Raw genomic sequence first — 18,062 nt, forward strand, 5'->3', positions numbered from 1 at the left:
TGGAGTCGTATGCCCCAGTTTCCAATTCCGAACGGGGTTTTCCCATAAACGCCTATGCACAAAGGAACCTACAGGATAAATTGATATTGCACCATCTATCTCACAGTCTCCAAATGCACAAGAGAGGAGAAGAGCAGGAAAAAAAATAAAAAAAAAAAGGAAAGAAAAGAAGTTCAGTAATAGGACCAAGACGCTAGTGTAAATCAAATTTTAACTCTCACACAACCTAGAAGGTGATCTAGAAATGGGCGGTCGTGCATTGAATATGTATCTCCTCTCCAACGTCAGGTCAAACTGCAGCCCGCGCCAAAAAAAAAATAACCTAGAACCTGGGCCAAGCAGACATAGAGCGCATCACCCTACAAACCGTTGCGGCCCAATTCGACCAATGCGTAAACGTTGATAACTGAAATTAATACCCAAAGGGTGAACGAAACAGTAACGGTTAGCCAGTTGTTTGTAAGGTCTAGCACTTGGTCTCCGGTTGTGACAACCATGAACTTTTTGCAGCAAGTGAAGTAAATCAATGGGGCTGTCAGGAATGGCAGGGTAATGGACAAGATGACTTGGGAAACGTTTAATGCAGCAGATAATCCTTGACGGCCGATTGCGATTGCGATAACCAAACTAGGAACGATAGATATTGACCTCGTGACGATACGACGTTGCCACGGTTTCATGCTCCAGTTGAAATGTCCCTCGCACACAATCTGACCTGCCATAGTACAAACGATTCCAGCTGATTGACCTGAGGCAAGCAGAGCCAACATGAAGATAGTTCCCACCACTGGGGCGATTGTTCGGGAGAGGAGAGAGTGAATGTCGTACAAGTCTGCATCAACAGCCTCTTCAGTGCCGTAAAGAGTAGCACCAGCAATGATAAGAATAGCTGAGTTCACAAAAAGAGCCAAAGTGAACAGGGTTACCGTCAGTTCCACGATAGAGAACCGGAGGGCATACTTGATTGCCTGGACGGATGGTTTGTATGAGTAGTAGCTCTCTTCAAACTCTGACTTTTCCGTGGCAGCAGGGGCGGCCACAATGTTATGTTTCACATCATATTCACGTAGACGGGGTTGCACTAACCCTGACCCCAAGAAAAGAGAGTGAGGCATCACCGTGGCACCAAGAATCGACGCAGCTGTGAAAATACCGTTGTTTTCGAAAATCTGTTTAGAAGGGACGAATCCTCTGAAGATGGAACGTGCGTTAGCTGTTGGTGGCAAGTAGCTCAGCTCAATACAGAAGCAAACAACTACCATTAGCACCAAAGCTGCCACACAGTATTCGAATGCTCGCACAAATTTCATCGATGCTCCTGGACGCCAGGCCATCATCACCAGCAAAACGTCACTAACTGTCAGCAACACACCGGCCCAAAGAGGAACTCTGATAAGGATGTTCAATGCAATTGCAGAACCAATGACCTCTGCTAAATCTGTAGCAATGATGGCAACTTCTGCGAAGACATAGATGACGATATTCATCCATGATGGAAGGTGTTCCCGACAGCAACGCGACAGATCATATCCTGTAGCAGATCCCAACTTGATGCAAAGACTTTGGAGGAAAATTGCTATAATATTACTCATCAGGACGACACATAATAAACTGTATTCGTTAGAAGCACCACCACTAATACCTGTAGCATAGTTACCAGGGTCAATGTAGGCCACAGCTATCATAAGACCCGGTCCAATAAAGGAGCAGTACTTCCTAAAGACCCTGAGTGAACTAATATAGAAATCTTTAACCTGTGCCTTCATCTGGAAGTAATAAAGCCGTTTGGTAGGAAGAGCTTTTGGAGTTTATTTATTCCCCCCTGATGGCAGGGCTTTCAAAAAAAAAATATGCATGCGAAATGCTCCGGGATAGTCACATGATACATCACGCGTTCTACCATCCCAATTCAAACAAGTGCACCAATCAAATTTGGTAGCGCATGTAATTCACGTGACAGATCACGCTCTTTGGCTCTCCTCAATCCAGCGAAAAATCTTCCACAAACACCAACTAGCTTCACCACCTCTCTTCCATTATCTTCATATCCAATGTCAGAGACTGAAAACGCTCCTCACGAAAAGTCACTGCTTGACGACCAAGTTGATTTCACTGTTAAGCATCCGCTCAACTCTGAGTGGACACTATGGTATACGAAGCCAGCCGTTCATGAACAAGAAAGTTGGTCAGATTTGCTACGTCCTATCATTTCATTCAACTCGGTAGAGGAGTTCTGGGGAATCTTCAACTCCATTCCAAAGGCCTCCGATTTGCCAGTCAAGTCGGACTATCATCTTTTTAGAGATGGAATCAAACCTGAATGGGAAGACGAGCGCAATGCTAACGGAGGAAAACTGACATACCAGTTTGCCTACAGAAAGGTTGATATCAATGAATTGTGGTCTCGCGGTCTGTTGAGTGTGATTGGTGAAACGATTCAGGATGATGACGGAGAAACTGAGGTGAACGGTATTGTTCTGAGCATTCGTCGTGCCGCTTTGAAGATTGCCCTCTGGACCAAGTCCAAGGATGAGGCAGTTTTGAGACCAATTGGCGAGAGATTCAAGAAAGTTTTGAAGTTGACAGCCCGTGATCATATTGACTTTCAACCTCATAAGAGTGGTGCTGGTAGCAAGAACGTACCTTCTTTCAGCATTTAGTAGTAATAGTGCTAGTTATACTTAATATACACATAGTCCAAGTCTAGAATAGCGTACAGCGCCCTCTATAATTGTTGTGTGACTTTTTATAACAACGCCAAGATCAAAGCTCCAATCATTCCGCATCTTGCCATGGCCCCCTGGGCTCCCGCAACATCAACTAATCCGCCAGCGGCTACGTTATCACTCACAGTAATTGTCTCGTAATCTCTTACTTCTCCAACTTCCCCGGTAAAACTTCCCATTCCAACACTCCCGGATGATGGTTCGGCAAGTTCAGAGTAGAGGTTGGAAAATCTCTGAGAGTATAACGACATGGCTGTGGTAAGTTGTCCGTTCACGGTAAGTGTAACCCAAACAGTTGTAGCTGGAATGGTTGAAAGCGAGCCATCCGAGTTAGTCACAACTTCCGGAGGAGGCATACCTGCATTCGGATTAGTGGTTGTGGTCGTAGCTGCCGTATTTGTAGTTGTGGCACCAGTAGTGGTGGCCCTCGTGGTGCCAGTAGTGGTACCAGTAGTGACACCAGTTGGCGTGGCTGTGGTACCTGTTCCAGTGGTTGTTCCGGTTGTTGTAGTGGCTGCTCCCGCAGCAGGGGTAGTAGTGGGAGTTGACGTTGTAGTAGCTGCTCCTGCAGCAGGTGTAGTGGTGGGAGTGGAGGTTGTAGTCGTTGCTGCAGCGGCTCCTGCTGCTGGAGTTGTAGTTGTTGTTAACGGAGTGGTTGCAGTTGTAGGTCCAGTAGTAGTAGTTACTGCCGCAGGTTCGACCGGGTCTTCTGCAAAGGCCAACTGTAGCACCGTAAATAGCATGAAAAGATTCATATCCAGCTTCATTTTGTTGATAGTCTGATCGTGTTTAGACAGGTTATGAAAGGTCAAGAAAGGAAACAGGTGAGAATGGAAAATAATGTTTAGTTTGTTCGCGCGTATTTCATCTATAAAATTAATTCTGTCAGGCTGGGCGGAGCTTGGAAGCAATTAAGTGCAAGCTCTGTCTACAAAAACAAAAAGGCATTCTCATCTTCTCTATTAACGTTCCTCTACTAAAAGTTATCCCATTCATCGTCGTCATCCTTCTGGCCTGGCTTGTCTTGATATCTACCGGAATTCTTACTATCCTCATACATTCTGGTATACTCACCGCTTCTGTTTTGGTTATTGCTGTTGGAAGCAGCAACGCCATTCTCACGAAGTTGATTGAGCCTCTCCGTAGCATACTGATTAGTTTCTTGAACTTTTTGTCCAAACTGGGCCATGGCTCTTTTGGCTTGGTTGGTGAACTCCGACTCCTGCAAATCCTGAATACCTGGTTTGATTACCGTTTCCGTGACTTCTTGAACAGATTTGGATATAGTAGACGAGAAAAGCCCCCAACCTCTCGTAAACGTGCCCAAGGGATCGGACTGGAATGACTCCGTGGTGAACTCGGCTAATGAGCCTTTCTTAGCACCCTTTGCTTGGTTAGTTTCAGCTGGTGTGTTACCAAATCCAGCGTATTTTCCACCTTGTGAGGGAGGTAAATGCTCTGGTCTTTGCTGGTTGATAGCACCTAAACGCTCAAAGTACTGTTCAGTTTTTTCCTTTGAAGGAGCAAACCCGCTATCAGCGGCACCCTCTTTTCTTGAAGAGATACTAGATGGAGTGTTAGAGACCTCTCTGTCCAAAGAGACCAACGGTTGTGACGATTTCTCAGCAGCTCCAACGGAGGGAAGAGACTGTCCCGAATGGTCAGGTTTGACAAACGGCCGTCCCTCGACTTCTGATGTCAGCAGTTCTTTGTAGTCTTCAGCCACGTAGTTATCGAATTTAGTCTGTGGTTTCAAACCTACATCGAGTCCATTTTCGGTGAAGTATTGCAAACAGCGTTCATTACCACCCTTCTCCATTCTAAGCAGCTCATCTTCCCTAAACTGATCCATGGTAATACTTCGAACAAATGATATGTGGACACCTAAACTCCTGTGCACCCCAGCACACTCCAAACATATGAAGATTCCAAACTTTGGAGACGCCCATTGAGGGTTGTGAGCTTTACAATCAAAACATTTTTTATTAGCTCCTTCCTTTTGCAGTTTCAAAAGCTTTCTGCGAGAGTCTGGATCTATAGCCCAAGTAGACATTTGGTTAGTTCAAGTTGTTTCGATAATCGATTAAGCGAGTAGAGTGAATCTAGACGTGTGCGATTTGATTTGGATGGTTGAAAGAGGAGCCCGCGAAGATCTGGAAAGTGGATAGTACAGAGAGTATGGGGGGGGGGACAGAAGAGTGAAAGGAGAAGTGTCAGCTTACAAAATAGGCAGTTGCAAACACGTTTATTACTAATGAGAAGAAAAGTGTTTAAATCTTTATAACTTTGGCTTGTCTCTTAGCTGGCTTGCCAGCTTCTCTGGATAGAAATCCCGCATGGGAAATCCAAGATGCCACATACCCCCATCAACTGGGATCACCGTCCCTGTAACATACTTGGCAGCATCAGAAAACAAAAATGCTGTAACATCGGCTATCTCAGAGGTGGAGCCTTTTCTCTGCAGAGGAATATACTTGTCCACATTACTAGGATTGGTCACTAGTCGGTTGAAACCTTCAGTGTTATCGATAGCTCCAGGGGCTATAGCGTTACAACGGATACCTATAGGCCCCAATTCTACTGCCAGAGCATTAGACAGAGCGTCCACACCAGCCTTGGCGGCTCCTACATGGCTTTGAAACGGGACACCTTGGTAATGAAGCGTTGCAGACACGAATAGGACACATCCTTTGTTTAGCCGTAGCTGTTCGAAGCACGCTTTCACTGTATTAAATGAACCCAACAGATCGATGTCAACAACTGATTTGAATGCATTGGCTGAAAGGTGGTTGAAGTCTGCTAAGAAGTTTCCAGCTGCCCCGCAGATGACAAAATCAATTCTTCCTAGTTCTTTGACACATTGGTCAACAGCTTTTGCCAGTTGGTTAACCTGCCGAACGTCTATTCCCCCAACACCGATCACTTTAGCATTCTCTCTGACTTTTGCAATCTCTTTTGCTGCTTCTTCTGTGGGTTCAACTCTACGCCCAATAATGCAGGCGTTGGCTCCCAGTTTCACCAACGTTTCCGTTTGCTTCCTGCAGATAGTTCCTGCGCCACCAGTGACAAACACTACCTTTCCTGAAAAGATGTTGTCTTTGAAAACTTGGGACATTCTTTGGTGAGTTAGAGAATCGACATGCTGATGCCGAAGAGGAGTATTTATACTTACCCCAGATTTTTCGCGTTTGCATGTGAAGGTTCAGAGGTGCAAACCACCGATACCGTGGGGGAAGTCTCCCCCATTTTCGGAAACTAGAGTGGTTAGATAAGTAGAGTTGGGTTAAAGAGCTAATGGCCAGTCTTGCTGAGTTCAAAGTTCCATGAGTGATTCTTGGACGACAGAGACCAAAATAAAAATAGAGGTAAAAGAAATTCGTAAACGGTTCTATAGACAGGTAAGTATATGCCTAGCCTCCGAGCATACTAGTAACACGCCTAAGATGTATCACTGGACTTTCACTACTTGGTCAACTCCTTCGTATTTCGGAATATCAATATCCCATTTCTCGGCTAGCTCCTTATTTACAAACCTGCCTCCAACAAAATGAGTTCCTTTAAAAAGTTTTGAGCAGGGCTTTGGAGCGGTCAAACTAACCAATGAAGAGGGCTCAAACGAAGAGTTGACTGGACCTTCATCCACATCCCATCCAGAAGGGATATCAACAGAAGTGATGGGGATCTTCTTGCAGTATTCATTCAAAAGACCGATCACCTCCAGGAAAGGCTCACGAACTGGAGGAACAAATGAGAATCCAAAGATTCCATCAACGATTTGGTCAGCCTGCTGGAATTCTTTCTGTACATCTGTCTCAATAATTGGCACACCAAACGTTGCTAGTTGTGTCTGTAGACCTGTGAAAAGGGGTTTCTTCGACCTCAATGGGTAATAAACTCGAACCTTGTATCCAAAAAGAGTCAAATGGCGGGCGCAAACCAGTGCGTCGCCCCCATTGTTACCAACTCCAACTGCACATAATACTTTAGGGTACTTGCTGGGAGGGTATTCTTTATAGACAGCACTGGCAACAGCCAACCCAGCGAGTTCCATCAATTGATCTATGGAAAACCCTCCACCTTCCGGTGACATTAGCTCTCTGTCTAGAGCACTTGCTGCTTTACTCCCAATTGTCTTGATTAGCGACATATTTGCTTAAGGACTTCAAGTTGAGATTAAGCTATGGAAAGGCAAAGTAGAGGAGTATGGGGTGATGGCATAGCATGCGCGAGGGACAATCACTCATAACATATTTCAAAGTACTTTCGGTGTGAATGCCCTTGGATTGGGATTTCTACGACTGACAATACTGTGATTTTTGATCACAATTATCCTTCTTGCTCATTGAACTCGTTTTTCAAACATTGTAGTCAGAAAGCGCCCTTTTTCACTCCCTCTATCTATGACTCCACTCTTCTCTCTTCTCTTCTGCTCCTCCTTCTGCCGCATTCCAACGATCTTCGCGATCTATTTTAATTCATGTCGAAATGCTAACTGACACTTTCAGCTTCTCTACAACCAACATGTACAACAAGGAATCAGCCCTGTTAAGGCGCAAAAAGGATGTCAAGAAGGGAACAAAATTTACTTTCATGGTCTGTGGTGCAATGGGGACCGGTAAATCTACCTTTATCAACAGTCTAGTTCATCAACATCTTGTGCCTAAAAGATTCGAACATAACGCGTCTGACTCGCTCCCCAAGACTCTTTCATTTTTTAACATAGAAGGGGCGGCTGTCGATGCATCCTCTGCCCGGGCTTCGTTTGATCCCGAATCTGTTCATCTTGAACCTGGGATTGCTATCACCGAACATAGCATTGAATTGGTGGATGGTAGTGATAGTTCGAAATTGATGCTGACCATCCTAGACACTCCTGGATTCGGTGACAATTTCGACAATGAAGTATGTTTCCAGGAGATCAGCAACTACGTTGAAAACCAGTTTGACAGTGTGCTGGCAGAGGAGACTCGAATAAGAAGAAATCCCAGATTCGAAGACACAAGAATTCATGCCTGTCTTTATTTCATCACCCCTACAGGGCATGGTTTGAGAGAATTGGATGTGGAAACAATGAAACGTCTTTCTAAATACTTGAATGTCATTCCAGTTATTGGAAGAGCAGACTCTTTCACCCCTTCAGAGTTGAAACTTTTCAAGCAGAGAATTGTTAGTGACATTGCCAGGTACAACATCCCCGTATATCAGTTTACCTATGACGAGGATGAAGATGATGAGGAAACAATCAGGGAAAATAAGTTTCTTGCGTCCATTCAACCGTTCGCCATAGTTGCTTCCGAAGAGGATGTAGTTATTGACGGAGTGACCACAAAAGGAAGGAAGTACCCATGGGGTTCGGTAGATATTTACAATCCAGCGGTGTCAGACTTTGCTCTTTTGAAATCTGTTCTTCTGGGCTCACATTTACAGGACTTGAAAGATTTGACCCACGATTTCCTTTATGAGATGTACAGAACTGAGAGACTTACATCTGTCACAAGCGAAAGCTCGGGCATCTCCTCAACCAGAGCGAGAGAACCCCCATCGTTGTCAAATCTAGCTGCTATAACGGCATCTCAATCGATAACGCCTAACAATGAAAATGACAAGATAATGCACGAATCGTTAAAGAGTAATGAGAGCGTTGGTCAACCAGTTGATTCCGTTTCTGATAAATCAGCCTCTACAGTAGCCACGCCTACATCAAAACAATCATCAGTGTTTAGGAAATCCGTATCTCCTTCTAAATACGATGGTGCTTCCATTGCATCATCTCCAACTATTCCTCAACAGCAACGGTCACAGTTGCGTATTTTATCAGAAACAGTACCCTACGTGCTCAAACATGAGCGATTAGCCAGTCGTCAACAGAAGTTACAGGAACTAGAGAACAGATCTGCCAAAGAACTGTCGCTCAGAGCTGCGGCATTGGAAAAGAAAGCAACTGAGTTAAAGCTTAGAGAAAAGTTGCTTCTCAAGCAGTTAGAACAGGAAAAACAACTAAACGACACTGCTTCGGAAGTTGATTCCGTTCACATCAAAAAGGAAGAGACATTGACGAATCTCCACTCTATTGTCAGCAATAGCTCTCAAGATGGACAAAAGTAGAATTAATATTAGGTTACATATTATTACAATAAAACTTTGGATGCTTCACATTCAAAGCTCTTGGCCTATTTATAAGACGTATGAGGTTGACCAGTGGTTTGGTAATTGTAGGATGTATTCCTTCTGTTGTTGCTGTTACGCACACCCAGAGGATTCTTGGAAAAACTTAGACGAATACCACCTTTACTGGAACATCTTAACGAGGTACCATATAGGTTAGCCAGAGCTTCTGCGGCTTCAGTTATGCTGTTAAACTCGACGAAGCACATAGGGCCTCCACCTCCTCCACTACTTCCACTGATTGAAGTCTTGTTCTTGAAAGAAAGACGTCTGAATCCCTTTACTGGAGTGAAAAGAGATCTTAACTCAGCTTCTGTAGCGTCACCAGGTAGATTTCCTACATACAATGTATTGCATGGTGGGTTTTGGTCTGCTGGGTTGGCAGGTGGGGGAATACGCATGAGTAGAGATAGATCGACACCACTAGAATTTTTATCTGGTGAAGCGGTTTGGCTTCCGCCCTGTGACTGATCCTGAGACTGCTGAGATGGTGGTTGAAATGTTTGAGATTGTTGGTTTGGTTGAGAGGGTTGTTGTTGCTGCGGCGGCTTCTGTGGCTGCTGCTGCTGTTGCTGTTGTTGTTGTTGTTGCTGCTGTTGCTGCTGTTGCTGTTGCGACGTTTGATGCTGCTGCTGTTGTTGTAACTGTGAAGGCTGGGTTTTTAAAGCCTGTGGCGGTTGAGGTGTTTGCTGCGGTTGTGGATGTTGTTGTTGGGAAGGCTGCTGGTGTGGTGGTGGTTGTTGAAGCTGGCCATTCTGGAATGGAGAGTTCAAGGATGGAACTTGAGGGCCTTGAGGAGCAGGTTGGCCTTGGACATTGTTCAAGACTAATTGACCAGTACTGGACTGGTTGAAAAAGTGTTGTTGTTGATGCTGAGAAGGTGGTGGGCCCGAATGCTGCGACTGAGGTTGATGTTGGGACTGTGGTTGAGTCCATGGATTGACAAGGGAGGACTGGGCTGGGGAATTCAAGTCAATAGAATCAATCCCAGTAGATTGGTTATTGACTTGACTGAAAGGGTCGCTGAACAAAAATCTGGAGCGCTGACTACCAATTGAAGGGCGCTTCAGTGTTGCCGACACAGAAGAAGTATTGGGGGGCGACAATGAGTTAAATGAGCCCAATAATGGTGAGTTGATGATGGAATTTGCACGGTGTCTTAATTCGGACTTAATAGGAGCAAAATGAGGCCCGAAAACCTGTTTATTATCGAGTAGCTGCGCAACAGATTGTGCAGTGAGGAAATTGTTAAAGCGGGCAATAATCAGTGGAGCTTGTGTATCAGTGTCCTCAACCAAGTCTATAGCAACAAGGTCGGTGGTAAGCGCAAACACAGCGTATGCTTCTCGTAAAGTGACATCTGGAGGCAAATGAGTCAACCGTAGAATGTATCCTGACTGCGGTGCTGGTGCTGAATGGGTAGATGGTCCTAAAGTCAATTTGAGCAATGAGCTATTGAGTGGGTCAGAGCCCATTTCAGATTCTGTTGAGGGCATCATGCAATGATGATTAAATGGATATAACACAGGTCACAGTGCAAACGATGCTATGTTTGGTGAATATTCTTTGAACACTTCCTTAGTGGTTGTGAATCTTGGGATGATGGTATGTTGACTTATACGCGTTCGGGGTGACCAGATAGAAAATAACTTGAGAATAAAAAAAAATGCAAACTTGCAGAAACTCCAAGTGACGCCTGCTTAATCGGATGAGCTTAAGCTATAAGCGTAGTATGATGGAAATTTGAAGTTGGATTAAGACTTTAAGTCGATGTAGTCTCCTATCAAGTAATTTGTCGAATGAAATGGTTTGTTTGTTAAAGGACTCAAAGGTTACGTAAAAGCTGGTTTACTTAGTGAGTGGCGCACATATGACTACCAGATTAGGAAAAGATGGCTGGTTACCCGGGAGTTCCACGTCGTTACCCGGATAAGAATCCTATTCAAATGTAGCCTAGAAGGGTTAATTTTTTGAATGTTCTGCGAAAAGCCACCGTTGAGCAACTTCTGTTCGTCGTGCCCCATTCGAAAAGAATTTAATATCTGGAGAAAGAAGCAAAGGTCAGGCGCCAGGCCCTATTAACAGCCCCTTATTTTTCAGGGTTTTTTTTTTTTGGGGTGAACACACACCTCAAGAGCCACCCTCGAACAACAGTTGAACATGTCTCCAACTAATCTAGGTAGTAGCCCTTTTCAGTGGACGGTGTTGTAGCAATAAGTTTTGCTTGATCTCCTCTCGTCGGTTGACTCCACTTACACTAATGAGTTATCCCCTAGGTCTGGGTCGTACAGCTTATAGGTTCATCCCGAGGTCAATCTGTTCAAGACGATCCATCTCATCCCATGCATTACCTCCAACGCCCTCCAACTCACCACCAGCAGGAGATTTATTCACCAAACTGCTGAACGAACGCATCATATATTTAGCAGGAGGCATTGATGATGCGCAAGCAACATCTATCACGGCTCAATTGCTGTATCTGGAATCGCAGTCAACGTCGAAACAAATCAACATTTACATCAACTCACCAGGAGGTTCTGTCACGGCAGGGCTGGCCATCTACGACACAATCCAGTATATCCGAGCGCCAGTTTCCACGGTTTGCTTAGGACAGGCATGCTCCATGGCATCCCTCTTGCTTGCAAGCGGAACGCATGGCAAACGTTTGATCTTGCCAAACGCTACCATAATGGTGCATCAACCATCTTCGGCAAACGGAATTAAGGGACAGGCCACTGATATCGAGATATATGCCCGTCATATCATCAATACCAAACAGAAATTGCAAACTTTATACCTAAAACACATGTCTCCAACCATGACGGTGGATGAAATCACTGCACTTTTGGAGAGAGATCGGTTCATGGAGCCAGAGGAGGCAGTGTCTCTTGGACTGGCGGACCGTGTATTAGAGAGGAAACCCCCGGTTGTATCTGACTAACCTAATTGTTCAATGTTTTGATTATCTTCAGGATCTCAGAGCCAATGCTGGAACTCTTGTATTCAAACGCCAAATCTGCAAACCAGGTGGATTGACAAATGTCCTTCACGGTATAACGTGTTGCGTTGTCAGGGTTTAGACACTTCAAGATGCAATCACGTGGATTGTATGGAAGTTGTCGGAAAGGTTTCAAAGCAGCTTTCCGTATGTAGTTGTTGTTCAAATCGGATGACTTGATTGAGTGGAGTCTATTGTCGGTGTAGAAAAGAGAGTAGTCTTCATAAATAGGGTCTTGCGGTGTCGCAGAGTTCCATGGTTGACAGGTCAAAGCAATAACAAAATATAGAATTCCCAGAGACCACACGTCGTATTTCTTCATCGCTTGGGGAGAAGGTTTCTTCTTTGAGGAGAATATTTCCGGTGCCATGAACGATTTTGTCCCGACTACTTGCGTCTTGTGTTCATTTTTTGCATTCTCTGGTTCCTCGCCCACTATGGTTCCCAAATGTACGATTGGGTGGTCTGAATTTTCCAAGGAAACATCCCTAGCAAACCCAAAATCACACAGAATCAACTGTCCGTTGCCGTCTATCAGGATATTCTCTGGTTTAATGTCCATATGAACTATATTTTGGGCATGCAAAAGGTTTATTATATTCACTACCTTCATAAAAATGAGATCTCGCAATACCTGCGGAACACTCAGTTTTTGCTTCCGTATCCTGACGAGGAACGATAGAAGGTCACCGTTGGGATAAAAGGGTAATATCAACGTTGTCGACGAACCGTCTTCCTCATATAGAAGATCAATCACCTTGCAAACGTTTTCGTTGTTCTTGCCAGCTTTCTTGATCAGACCAGCTTCATGCTTACATAAGTAAAGAGGTTTAGTCATTTTCTTTGCAACAACTAAAACGCCGTGGTATTCGGCCTTGTAAATAATCCCTTCGAGACCAGTTGATATGGGCTGGTCTGGCAGCACCTTTAAGGACGAGCCTTCCACTGGCTTCTCTGATATATCTGTGTCTTGATCCATCTAGGGTGGGAAGATGTAAAAAGTAAGGTGTTTTTTTCGAGCCACAGCACGCCCATCCTAACGTCTTTAATGCCTTCCCGTTTGCCCAAACTCTAATTCTCTGTCGGGCTCCACTACTCCAAGGGGTTTCATTCCGTCGACTGGAGGGCTCTGGTCGAGTGGTGGAGAGAGCTCATCCATCTCGCGGTGTACCTGGGTAAGCTCAGATGGGTTTCGTAGTAACTGTTTTTCGGCCATTATGCGCACGGCTACTTAGCGAGTTTTCTAGCAGAGACATTCGATGGTTTTCCACTGATATCCTCTTATCTTGAGCAAATTAGTTTTTCAATGGCACAGCATTTGGCCCATTGGACAATGATAGTTGAGTTTGAGCCGTCGGTGTTAAGAGAGCGTATTTCCGTTAGTTGTAGGAACACCGTTTAAAGGTACATTATGCGATTACGACTATCTTGAAAAAGCCAAGACTTATCAATAAGATCGTTGGAAGGGCCTACTGATAGAGATTTAGTAAGATTATATAATTACGAGCATGAGTACCGAAGAGCATGGTTTTTCCTTCCCAGTCCCGCTCGACGACGGTTTCCCTAACAATTCAATCATCAATGTCCTGACTTCTTAACCTGTTCTTCGTACTCCCTTTCCCTTGCCTTCTATCGCTGTCAACGGCCCAATCTCCCGTCCTTCAAAGCACAGAACTATCTAACCTCATTTCATCATTAATCGCTGGGGTCTGAAATTTTTCGAGAAACCAAAGTGAGCAAATATATGAGCACATTAGAAGAGCATTTATGTACAGAGTATATATAGCCTTCATGACAATATAAATTCGTCTAGCACTCATTGGCCTGAACGTGTATTCGTGACATGAAGTTGGGTATTTGTTTTCTCTGGATTTTCCTGGTTCAGCTGCAAGCATCGCTGGCAGTTACCATAATTGACTCTCAACTGGCTTCAGCATGTACCTATTACTTCAATAAGTTTGACTGGGGCTGTGACAACACAGGAACAGGTCACATGGCTGGATGGCCTTGTAGATGTGCGAGTGATTACTATCTCGCTAGCGTCGCCAATTGTGTCGAAGACGTTCCAGGGTTCTCAAATCATCAGAGGAAACATGCGTTGAAACATGTTAAATCTCGTTGTCTCCTCAAAGGTGAGAGGAATTTCCCGGTAAGTCTCCTGAAGGAACTGTATGATGAAACCAAGGATAACCTAGTTGATCCTCACGAGTTTCTGAATATGACAGACCCAACAGAGCTGAATGTTCCAGTCAACCAAACCCTGTACTACAATGATGCTGATTTTGCGATTTATCTGAGAACTTTCGTACAGTTCACAGACCATGTTCTTCTCACTCAATGGTTATCCTGGGGATTGAATTATTACTGGTGCTTTATCATATTTTTGGGTCTTTTGAATCAGATTAACAGACACTTTATTGGTCTGTCTTTGCCTATGGGCACCTTTTTTCAAAAGTATGTTCAGCTTCCTGGACTGTTCTCTAACAAGTTTCGTGAGCCTGTAAGATTTTGGAAATACCTGAGTGTCCACCTCCCTACCAGGCTGCAACTTTTAATTTTGATTCCTTTCATTATCTACACGGTGTTAGCGACTGCCCTGCACTATGAAGTCGAACTTCCGAATGTCTACATCAACGAGTCGTACTTTCTGACTTTGGATCTCATAGGGTATAGATCGGGTATCATGTCATTTGCCTTGCTCCCGACTGTCTATTTTTTTGGTATTCGAAACAACCCTTTTGCTTTGATTTCTGGGTTTAGCTTTGCTGACTTTAACTTCTTTCATAAAACGACTGCTATAGTGATGACCATCGAGGCTCTGATCCATTCAGCCGTTTGGACAGCTTATGCCATAAACAGTGATGGGGGATACATGTCTCTTGCGTATCAATTATACTGGAAGGTTGGAATCCTAGGAACTGTTGTCATATTCATCATCCTATTCCAGAGCTCTTCTGTGTTCAGAGAAAGGGCTTACGAAACGTTTTTGTTTATCCACAAAGCGTTGAACATGGTATTCATAGCGTCCATGTGGCATCACTGCATTGATTTTGGCTGGATGGGCTGGATTTATTCAATGATTGCAATCTGGGGTTTTGACAGAGTCATGAGATTAGTAAGAATCATTTTTGCTGGTGGGTACCGTAAAGCAACACTAAGACTCTATAGAGGCGATATCTTGCGATTAACCATTCAGAGGCCGAGATTTTTTCCATTTTTCCCAGGTGCTTATGGGTTTCTGTACTTTTATCACGAAGATTTGCCCTCCTATTGTCTGTGGCAGTCGCATCCATTCACTGTCGTCCCATCAAAGGATAAAAAACAAATTACTTTCTACTTCAGAGCGAGAGATGGAATAACCTCTGACCTGAAGCAGCTAGTTCTGAAATCTGCTCAAGTTGAGATTCCGATCAGGGTTGCCTTGGAAGGACCTTATGGTAACATTTTAGGATTGAAGAAGCAGTTGAAGGATGAAAAGACCACTCAATTTGTGGCACTTGCCGGAGGAATGGGAATTTGCTCTGTTTTCCCCCATCTGAATCATTTGATCTCCATTTACAAGCAAAAGGGATTGGTCCAAGTGTCCACTGAAGACTCATCTGATTCACAAGCAAGTAATGACGACAAAAATTCAGAAAAGCCAAAGAAAGAGGAATATTATATGCCTCTCAAACTTTATTGGACTGTTGACGATCTGGCTAAAGTTTACTGGTTTGCAGATCAGCTAGAATGGTTAGCTGCTCATGGAGTTGAAGTAAAAGTCTGGCATACAGGTTCAAAGTCGATGGATGATTACGAGAATGCTGAGTTTGACTTCTTTAATGGAGTAGTTTGAAGAATGTGGTACTTTGTCCAAGCCACCAGTAGATTGTGTCTCAAGAGTACTTTGACGAAGAAATCAAGCAGGCCAAAGAGTTAGACATGAGGAATCTGTCGCTCTTCGTCTGTGGTCCTCCATCATTTAATGACGATGCACGAGCAGCTCTCTGTAATTCTATCGACCTGAAGTCTTCTTTGAACATATCTTTAGAGGAAGAATTTTTCGGTTGGTAGTTTATTTATTGTTTAATATTACATATACATTATATATGTTTGCACTCATATACATCTCTGACTTTCCAGCTGTTCTTCTCCTTTCTTAGGTTTTAGTGCCTCCCCGATCATTATTATCACCATTCTTTTCATTCCAATTCCATTAGGCATTACAAAGATACTATGCATTCTTCACTAATTGCTTGCAAAAGATGAAAGACGTGATGGATGACCTGGACGCTACATAGTCCCTCAGGTTAAAATTCACTAAAGGTTCCGACCTTAAATTCGTTGTAACTGGACAACGGACAATTTGGGGGCTGCGATTCTGGTTTTTTAGAGCTTCAGCAATCTTTGCGTTAGGAATACTCTTGTAGGGTTCAGTCTTTGTTGCTTTGTGGGCAGAGGACTCAGTTTCTGTTATAGGGCTATGTGTTGGTTCTTCTGCTTCTTCCGCGTCTTCCTCTTTAGCTACTGGCGACACAGGAGAATTTATGTCAGGAACAGGTTGGTCACTTTTTAGTGATAATGGCCTCATCCATGACTTTGACGATTCCAGGACTGGGGTGTGTATTTTCTCACGTTCATTAGCAGTGTCAGTTGGCAGATTAGCGTCAAAAAAACCCTCATCAAAGGGGTCCAAAGGCTTCCAAAAAATTCCTTCCGGATGCGCCGGCTTGACGGGGTTTTCAATGGACCCGCTCTTGAAGCTGAAATTCTGGTTTGTGTTCGACAGTTTTGTGAGTATTGCACCTGTTGTATGAACAGATTTCTCCGAGGCCACTAAGGTTTTTTCTTTAACGACATTAGTAGATCTCTGCAAGAAGTTTTTGTTGGTTAAATGCTGATAACTTTTAATAAGCTCCAAATTTTCAATCTTTACCATAATTGGCACTATTTGATCTTCCCAATCTGAAGTCATGGTCGAAAAGTCTGGACTTTTGCCATCTGTCTTCACTATTCCATTGGCAACCGAAAACTCATGTATCTTTCTGTGAATGTATTCATCAATGGACAATTGCTCATAGTAACATTTCAACGTTATCTTATTTAGAAATTCACTCAAGTATTCCAAGCATTGGGGTACAATTAATCTAATCTTGTCGTCAAACTCCAAAAACGTTTCCAAAGCGACATCCATTTGGGCCTGATTCTTTTCTAGATTTTCTATATCCTTTTCCGCAAAGTGATCCTTCTTAGATATTATTTTCTGGACATTACTCTTGGACATTTCATAATCAACTTTCTTATGGTTTCTCTTCTTAATCAGCGAGCGAACACCGTGTATGTGTGCAGCCATTTCTTTGCATTGAGCCTTTACTGAAGTCTCTAGCTCCGATACCCTATCAATAACTTGCTTTTGCAGTAGGTACATCAGCCGGTATGAATCGTCGAACTCCTTATCAGTCTCAAAAGTCTCCTGAGTCTTCTCATCGAAGGAAAGCTGGTTATCCTTCGGCTCGAGCTTTTGCGAGGACAATGGCCTATGAATCCGCTTGTATAGATGAACTATGTCAATTTGGTCATTCAGTATCTCCGTACTAATCTTGCGATATCTGGTTAATTGGTTAGTTAAGAAGGTGAGTCCAGATACCGAAACATCCAGGTCATGGTCCCATTCTTTCAATGTTTGGTCTTCAACGGTCTTTCTTTCAAGTAATTGAAATGGTGTTCTTATTATGGCCTTTTTAATCCCTTTCAATGACATTAATCCTATGAATTAGCTGGGAGAGATTGGCAAATGATGCAGAGGGGTGATACGGATTAGCCAAGATGTCAGGGTTTAGCGATTTCGGAAACTATTATTGTTGTAAGGTCGTGTTTTCACTGATATTAAGTCTGGGGTGACAGCTTAAAGTATGGAGTAGAAGTCCGAAAGCCAAATGGTGAATAGCATCGTTGTGAATATTTAGTTTGATTGGCTTTCAGCTTTAGATCTGTTTAAATAGCTTGAGTAACTACTAGTTTGTTATTTTCAATTTCTTTTTTCATTTTATTATTTATGAATCCGGCCCAATCTCTAAATTAATTGACTTAATTTCACATCGAATCCCTTGAGGCAATGTTAACGATGGTAGCAGTTATTGTTGACCGGATGTAATTTTATATATATGTTCAATTCGTTTAGAAAAGCAAAAATC

At 43.6% G+C, this 18,062-nt stretch overlaps 12 protein-coding genes across 12 annotated transcripts; 4 read left to right on the plus strand and 8 right to left on the minus strand.

The window, feature by feature from the left end:
* Positions 1-359: 359 nt before the first annotated feature.
* Positions 360-1,766, minus strand: PAS_chr3_0971 (uncharacterized protein; the record flags this gene model as incomplete). Its single annotated transcript, XM_002493169.1, has 1 exon — positions 360-1,766. The coding sequence occupies one exon, from the start codon at positions 1,764-1,766 to the stop codon at positions 360-362; it is 1,407 nt and encodes a 468-aa protein (XP_002493214.1).
* Positions 1,767-2,051: 285 nt separating this feature from the next.
* On the plus strand, positions 2,052-2,660 carry PAS_chr3_0972 (Cytoplasmic mRNA cap binding protein; the record flags this gene model as incomplete). The annotated part of the gene is made up of 1 exon (XM_002493170.1): positions 2,052-2,660. One exon carries the CDS (start codon positions 2,052-2,054, stop codon positions 2,658-2,660), a length of 609 nt encoding a protein of 202 aa, XP_002493215.1.
* An 86-nt stretch (positions 2,661-2,746) lies between these two features.
* PAS_chr3_0973 (Hypothetical protein) lies at positions 2,747-3,493 on the minus strand (the record flags this gene model as incomplete). The annotated part of the gene is made up of 1 exon (XM_002493171.1): positions 2,747-3,493. One exon carries the CDS (start codon positions 3,491-3,493, stop codon positions 2,747-2,749), a length of 747 nt encoding a protein of 248 aa, XP_002493216.1.
* Positions 3,494-3,702: 209 nt separating this feature from the next.
* PAS_chr3_0974 (ADP-ribosylation factor GTPase activating protein (ARF GAP), involved in ER-Golgi transport) lies at positions 3,703-4,779 on the minus strand (the record flags this gene model as incomplete). The annotated part of the gene is made up of 1 exon (XM_002493172.1): positions 3,703-4,779. One exon carries the CDS (start codon positions 4,777-4,779, stop codon positions 3,703-3,705), a length of 1,077 nt encoding a protein of 358 aa, XP_002493217.1.
* A 225-nt stretch (positions 4,780-5,004) lies between these two features.
* PAS_chr3_0975 (Peroxisomal 2,4-dienoyl-CoA reductase, auxiliary enzyme of fatty acid beta-oxidation) lies at positions 5,005-5,841 on the minus strand (the record flags this gene model as incomplete). Its single annotated transcript, XM_002493173.1, has 1 exon — positions 5,005-5,841. One exon carries the CDS (start codon positions 5,839-5,841, stop codon positions 5,005-5,007), a length of 837 nt encoding a protein of 278 aa, XP_002493218.1.
* A 333-nt stretch (positions 5,842-6,174) lies between these two features.
* Positions 6,175-6,873, minus strand: PAS_chr3_0976 (uncharacterized protein; the record flags this gene model as incomplete). Its single annotated transcript, XM_002493174.1, has 1 exon — positions 6,175-6,873. One exon carries the CDS (start codon positions 6,871-6,873, stop codon positions 6,175-6,177), a length of 699 nt encoding a protein of 232 aa, XP_002493219.1.
* Positions 6,874-7,211: 338 nt separating this feature from the next.
* PAS_chr3_0977 (One of five related septins (Cdc3p, Cdc10p, Cdc11p, Cdc12p, Shs1p)) lies at positions 7,212-8,831 on the plus strand (the record flags this gene model as incomplete). Its single annotated transcript, XM_002493175.1, has 1 exon — positions 7,212-8,831. The coding sequence occupies one exon, from the start codon at positions 7,212-7,214 to the stop codon at positions 8,829-8,831; it is 1,620 nt and encodes a 539-aa protein (XP_002493220.1).
* A 65-nt stretch (positions 8,832-8,896) lies between these two features.
* Positions 8,897-10,390, minus strand: PAS_chr3_0978 (RNA binding protein that sequesters CLN3 mRNA in cytoplasmic foci; the record flags this gene model as incomplete). Its single annotated transcript, XM_002493176.1, has 1 exon — positions 8,897-10,390. One exon carries the CDS (start codon positions 10,388-10,390, stop codon positions 8,897-8,899), a length of 1,494 nt encoding a protein of 497 aa, XP_002493221.1.
* Positions 10,391-11,151: 761 nt separating this feature from the next.
* On the plus strand, positions 11,152-11,832 carry PAS_chr3_0979 (Hypothetical protein; the record flags this gene model as incomplete). The annotated part of the gene is made up of 1 exon (XM_002493177.1): positions 11,152-11,832. One exon carries the CDS (start codon positions 11,152-11,154, stop codon positions 11,830-11,832), a length of 681 nt encoding a protein of 226 aa, XP_002493222.1.
* Position 11,833: 1 nt separating this feature from the next.
* PAS_chr3_0980 (uncharacterized protein) lies at positions 11,834-12,868 on the minus strand (the record flags this gene model as incomplete). Its single annotated transcript, XM_002493178.1, has 1 exon — positions 11,834-12,868. One exon carries the CDS (start codon positions 12,866-12,868, stop codon positions 11,834-11,836), a length of 1,035 nt encoding a protein of 344 aa, XP_002493223.1.
* An 864-nt stretch (positions 12,869-13,732) lies between these two features.
* Positions 13,733-15,724, plus strand: PAS_chr3_0982 (Ferric reductase and cupric reductase; the record flags this gene model as incomplete). The annotated part of the gene is made up of 1 exon (XM_002493179.1): positions 13,733-15,724. One exon carries the CDS (start codon positions 13,733-13,735, stop codon positions 15,722-15,724), a length of 1,992 nt encoding a protein of 663 aa, XP_002493224.1.
* Positions 15,725-16,102: 378 nt separating this feature from the next.
* On the minus strand, positions 16,103-17,629 carry PAS_chr3_0983 (Actin-associated protein, subunit of a complex (Rvs161p-Rvs167p); the record flags this gene model as incomplete). The annotated part of the gene is made up of 1 exon (XM_002493180.1): positions 16,103-17,629. One exon carries the CDS (start codon positions 17,627-17,629, stop codon positions 16,103-16,105), a length of 1,527 nt encoding a protein of 508 aa, XP_002493225.1.
* Positions 17,630-18,062: the final 433 nt, after the last annotated feature.

This window comes from Komagataella phaffii, chromosome 3 (genome assembly GCF_000027005.1).
Source record: "Komagataella phaffii GS115 chromosome 3, complete sequence".
Lineage (NCBI taxonomy): Eukaryota > Fungi > Ascomycota > Pichiomycetes > Pichiales > Pichiaceae > Komagataella > Komagataella phaffii.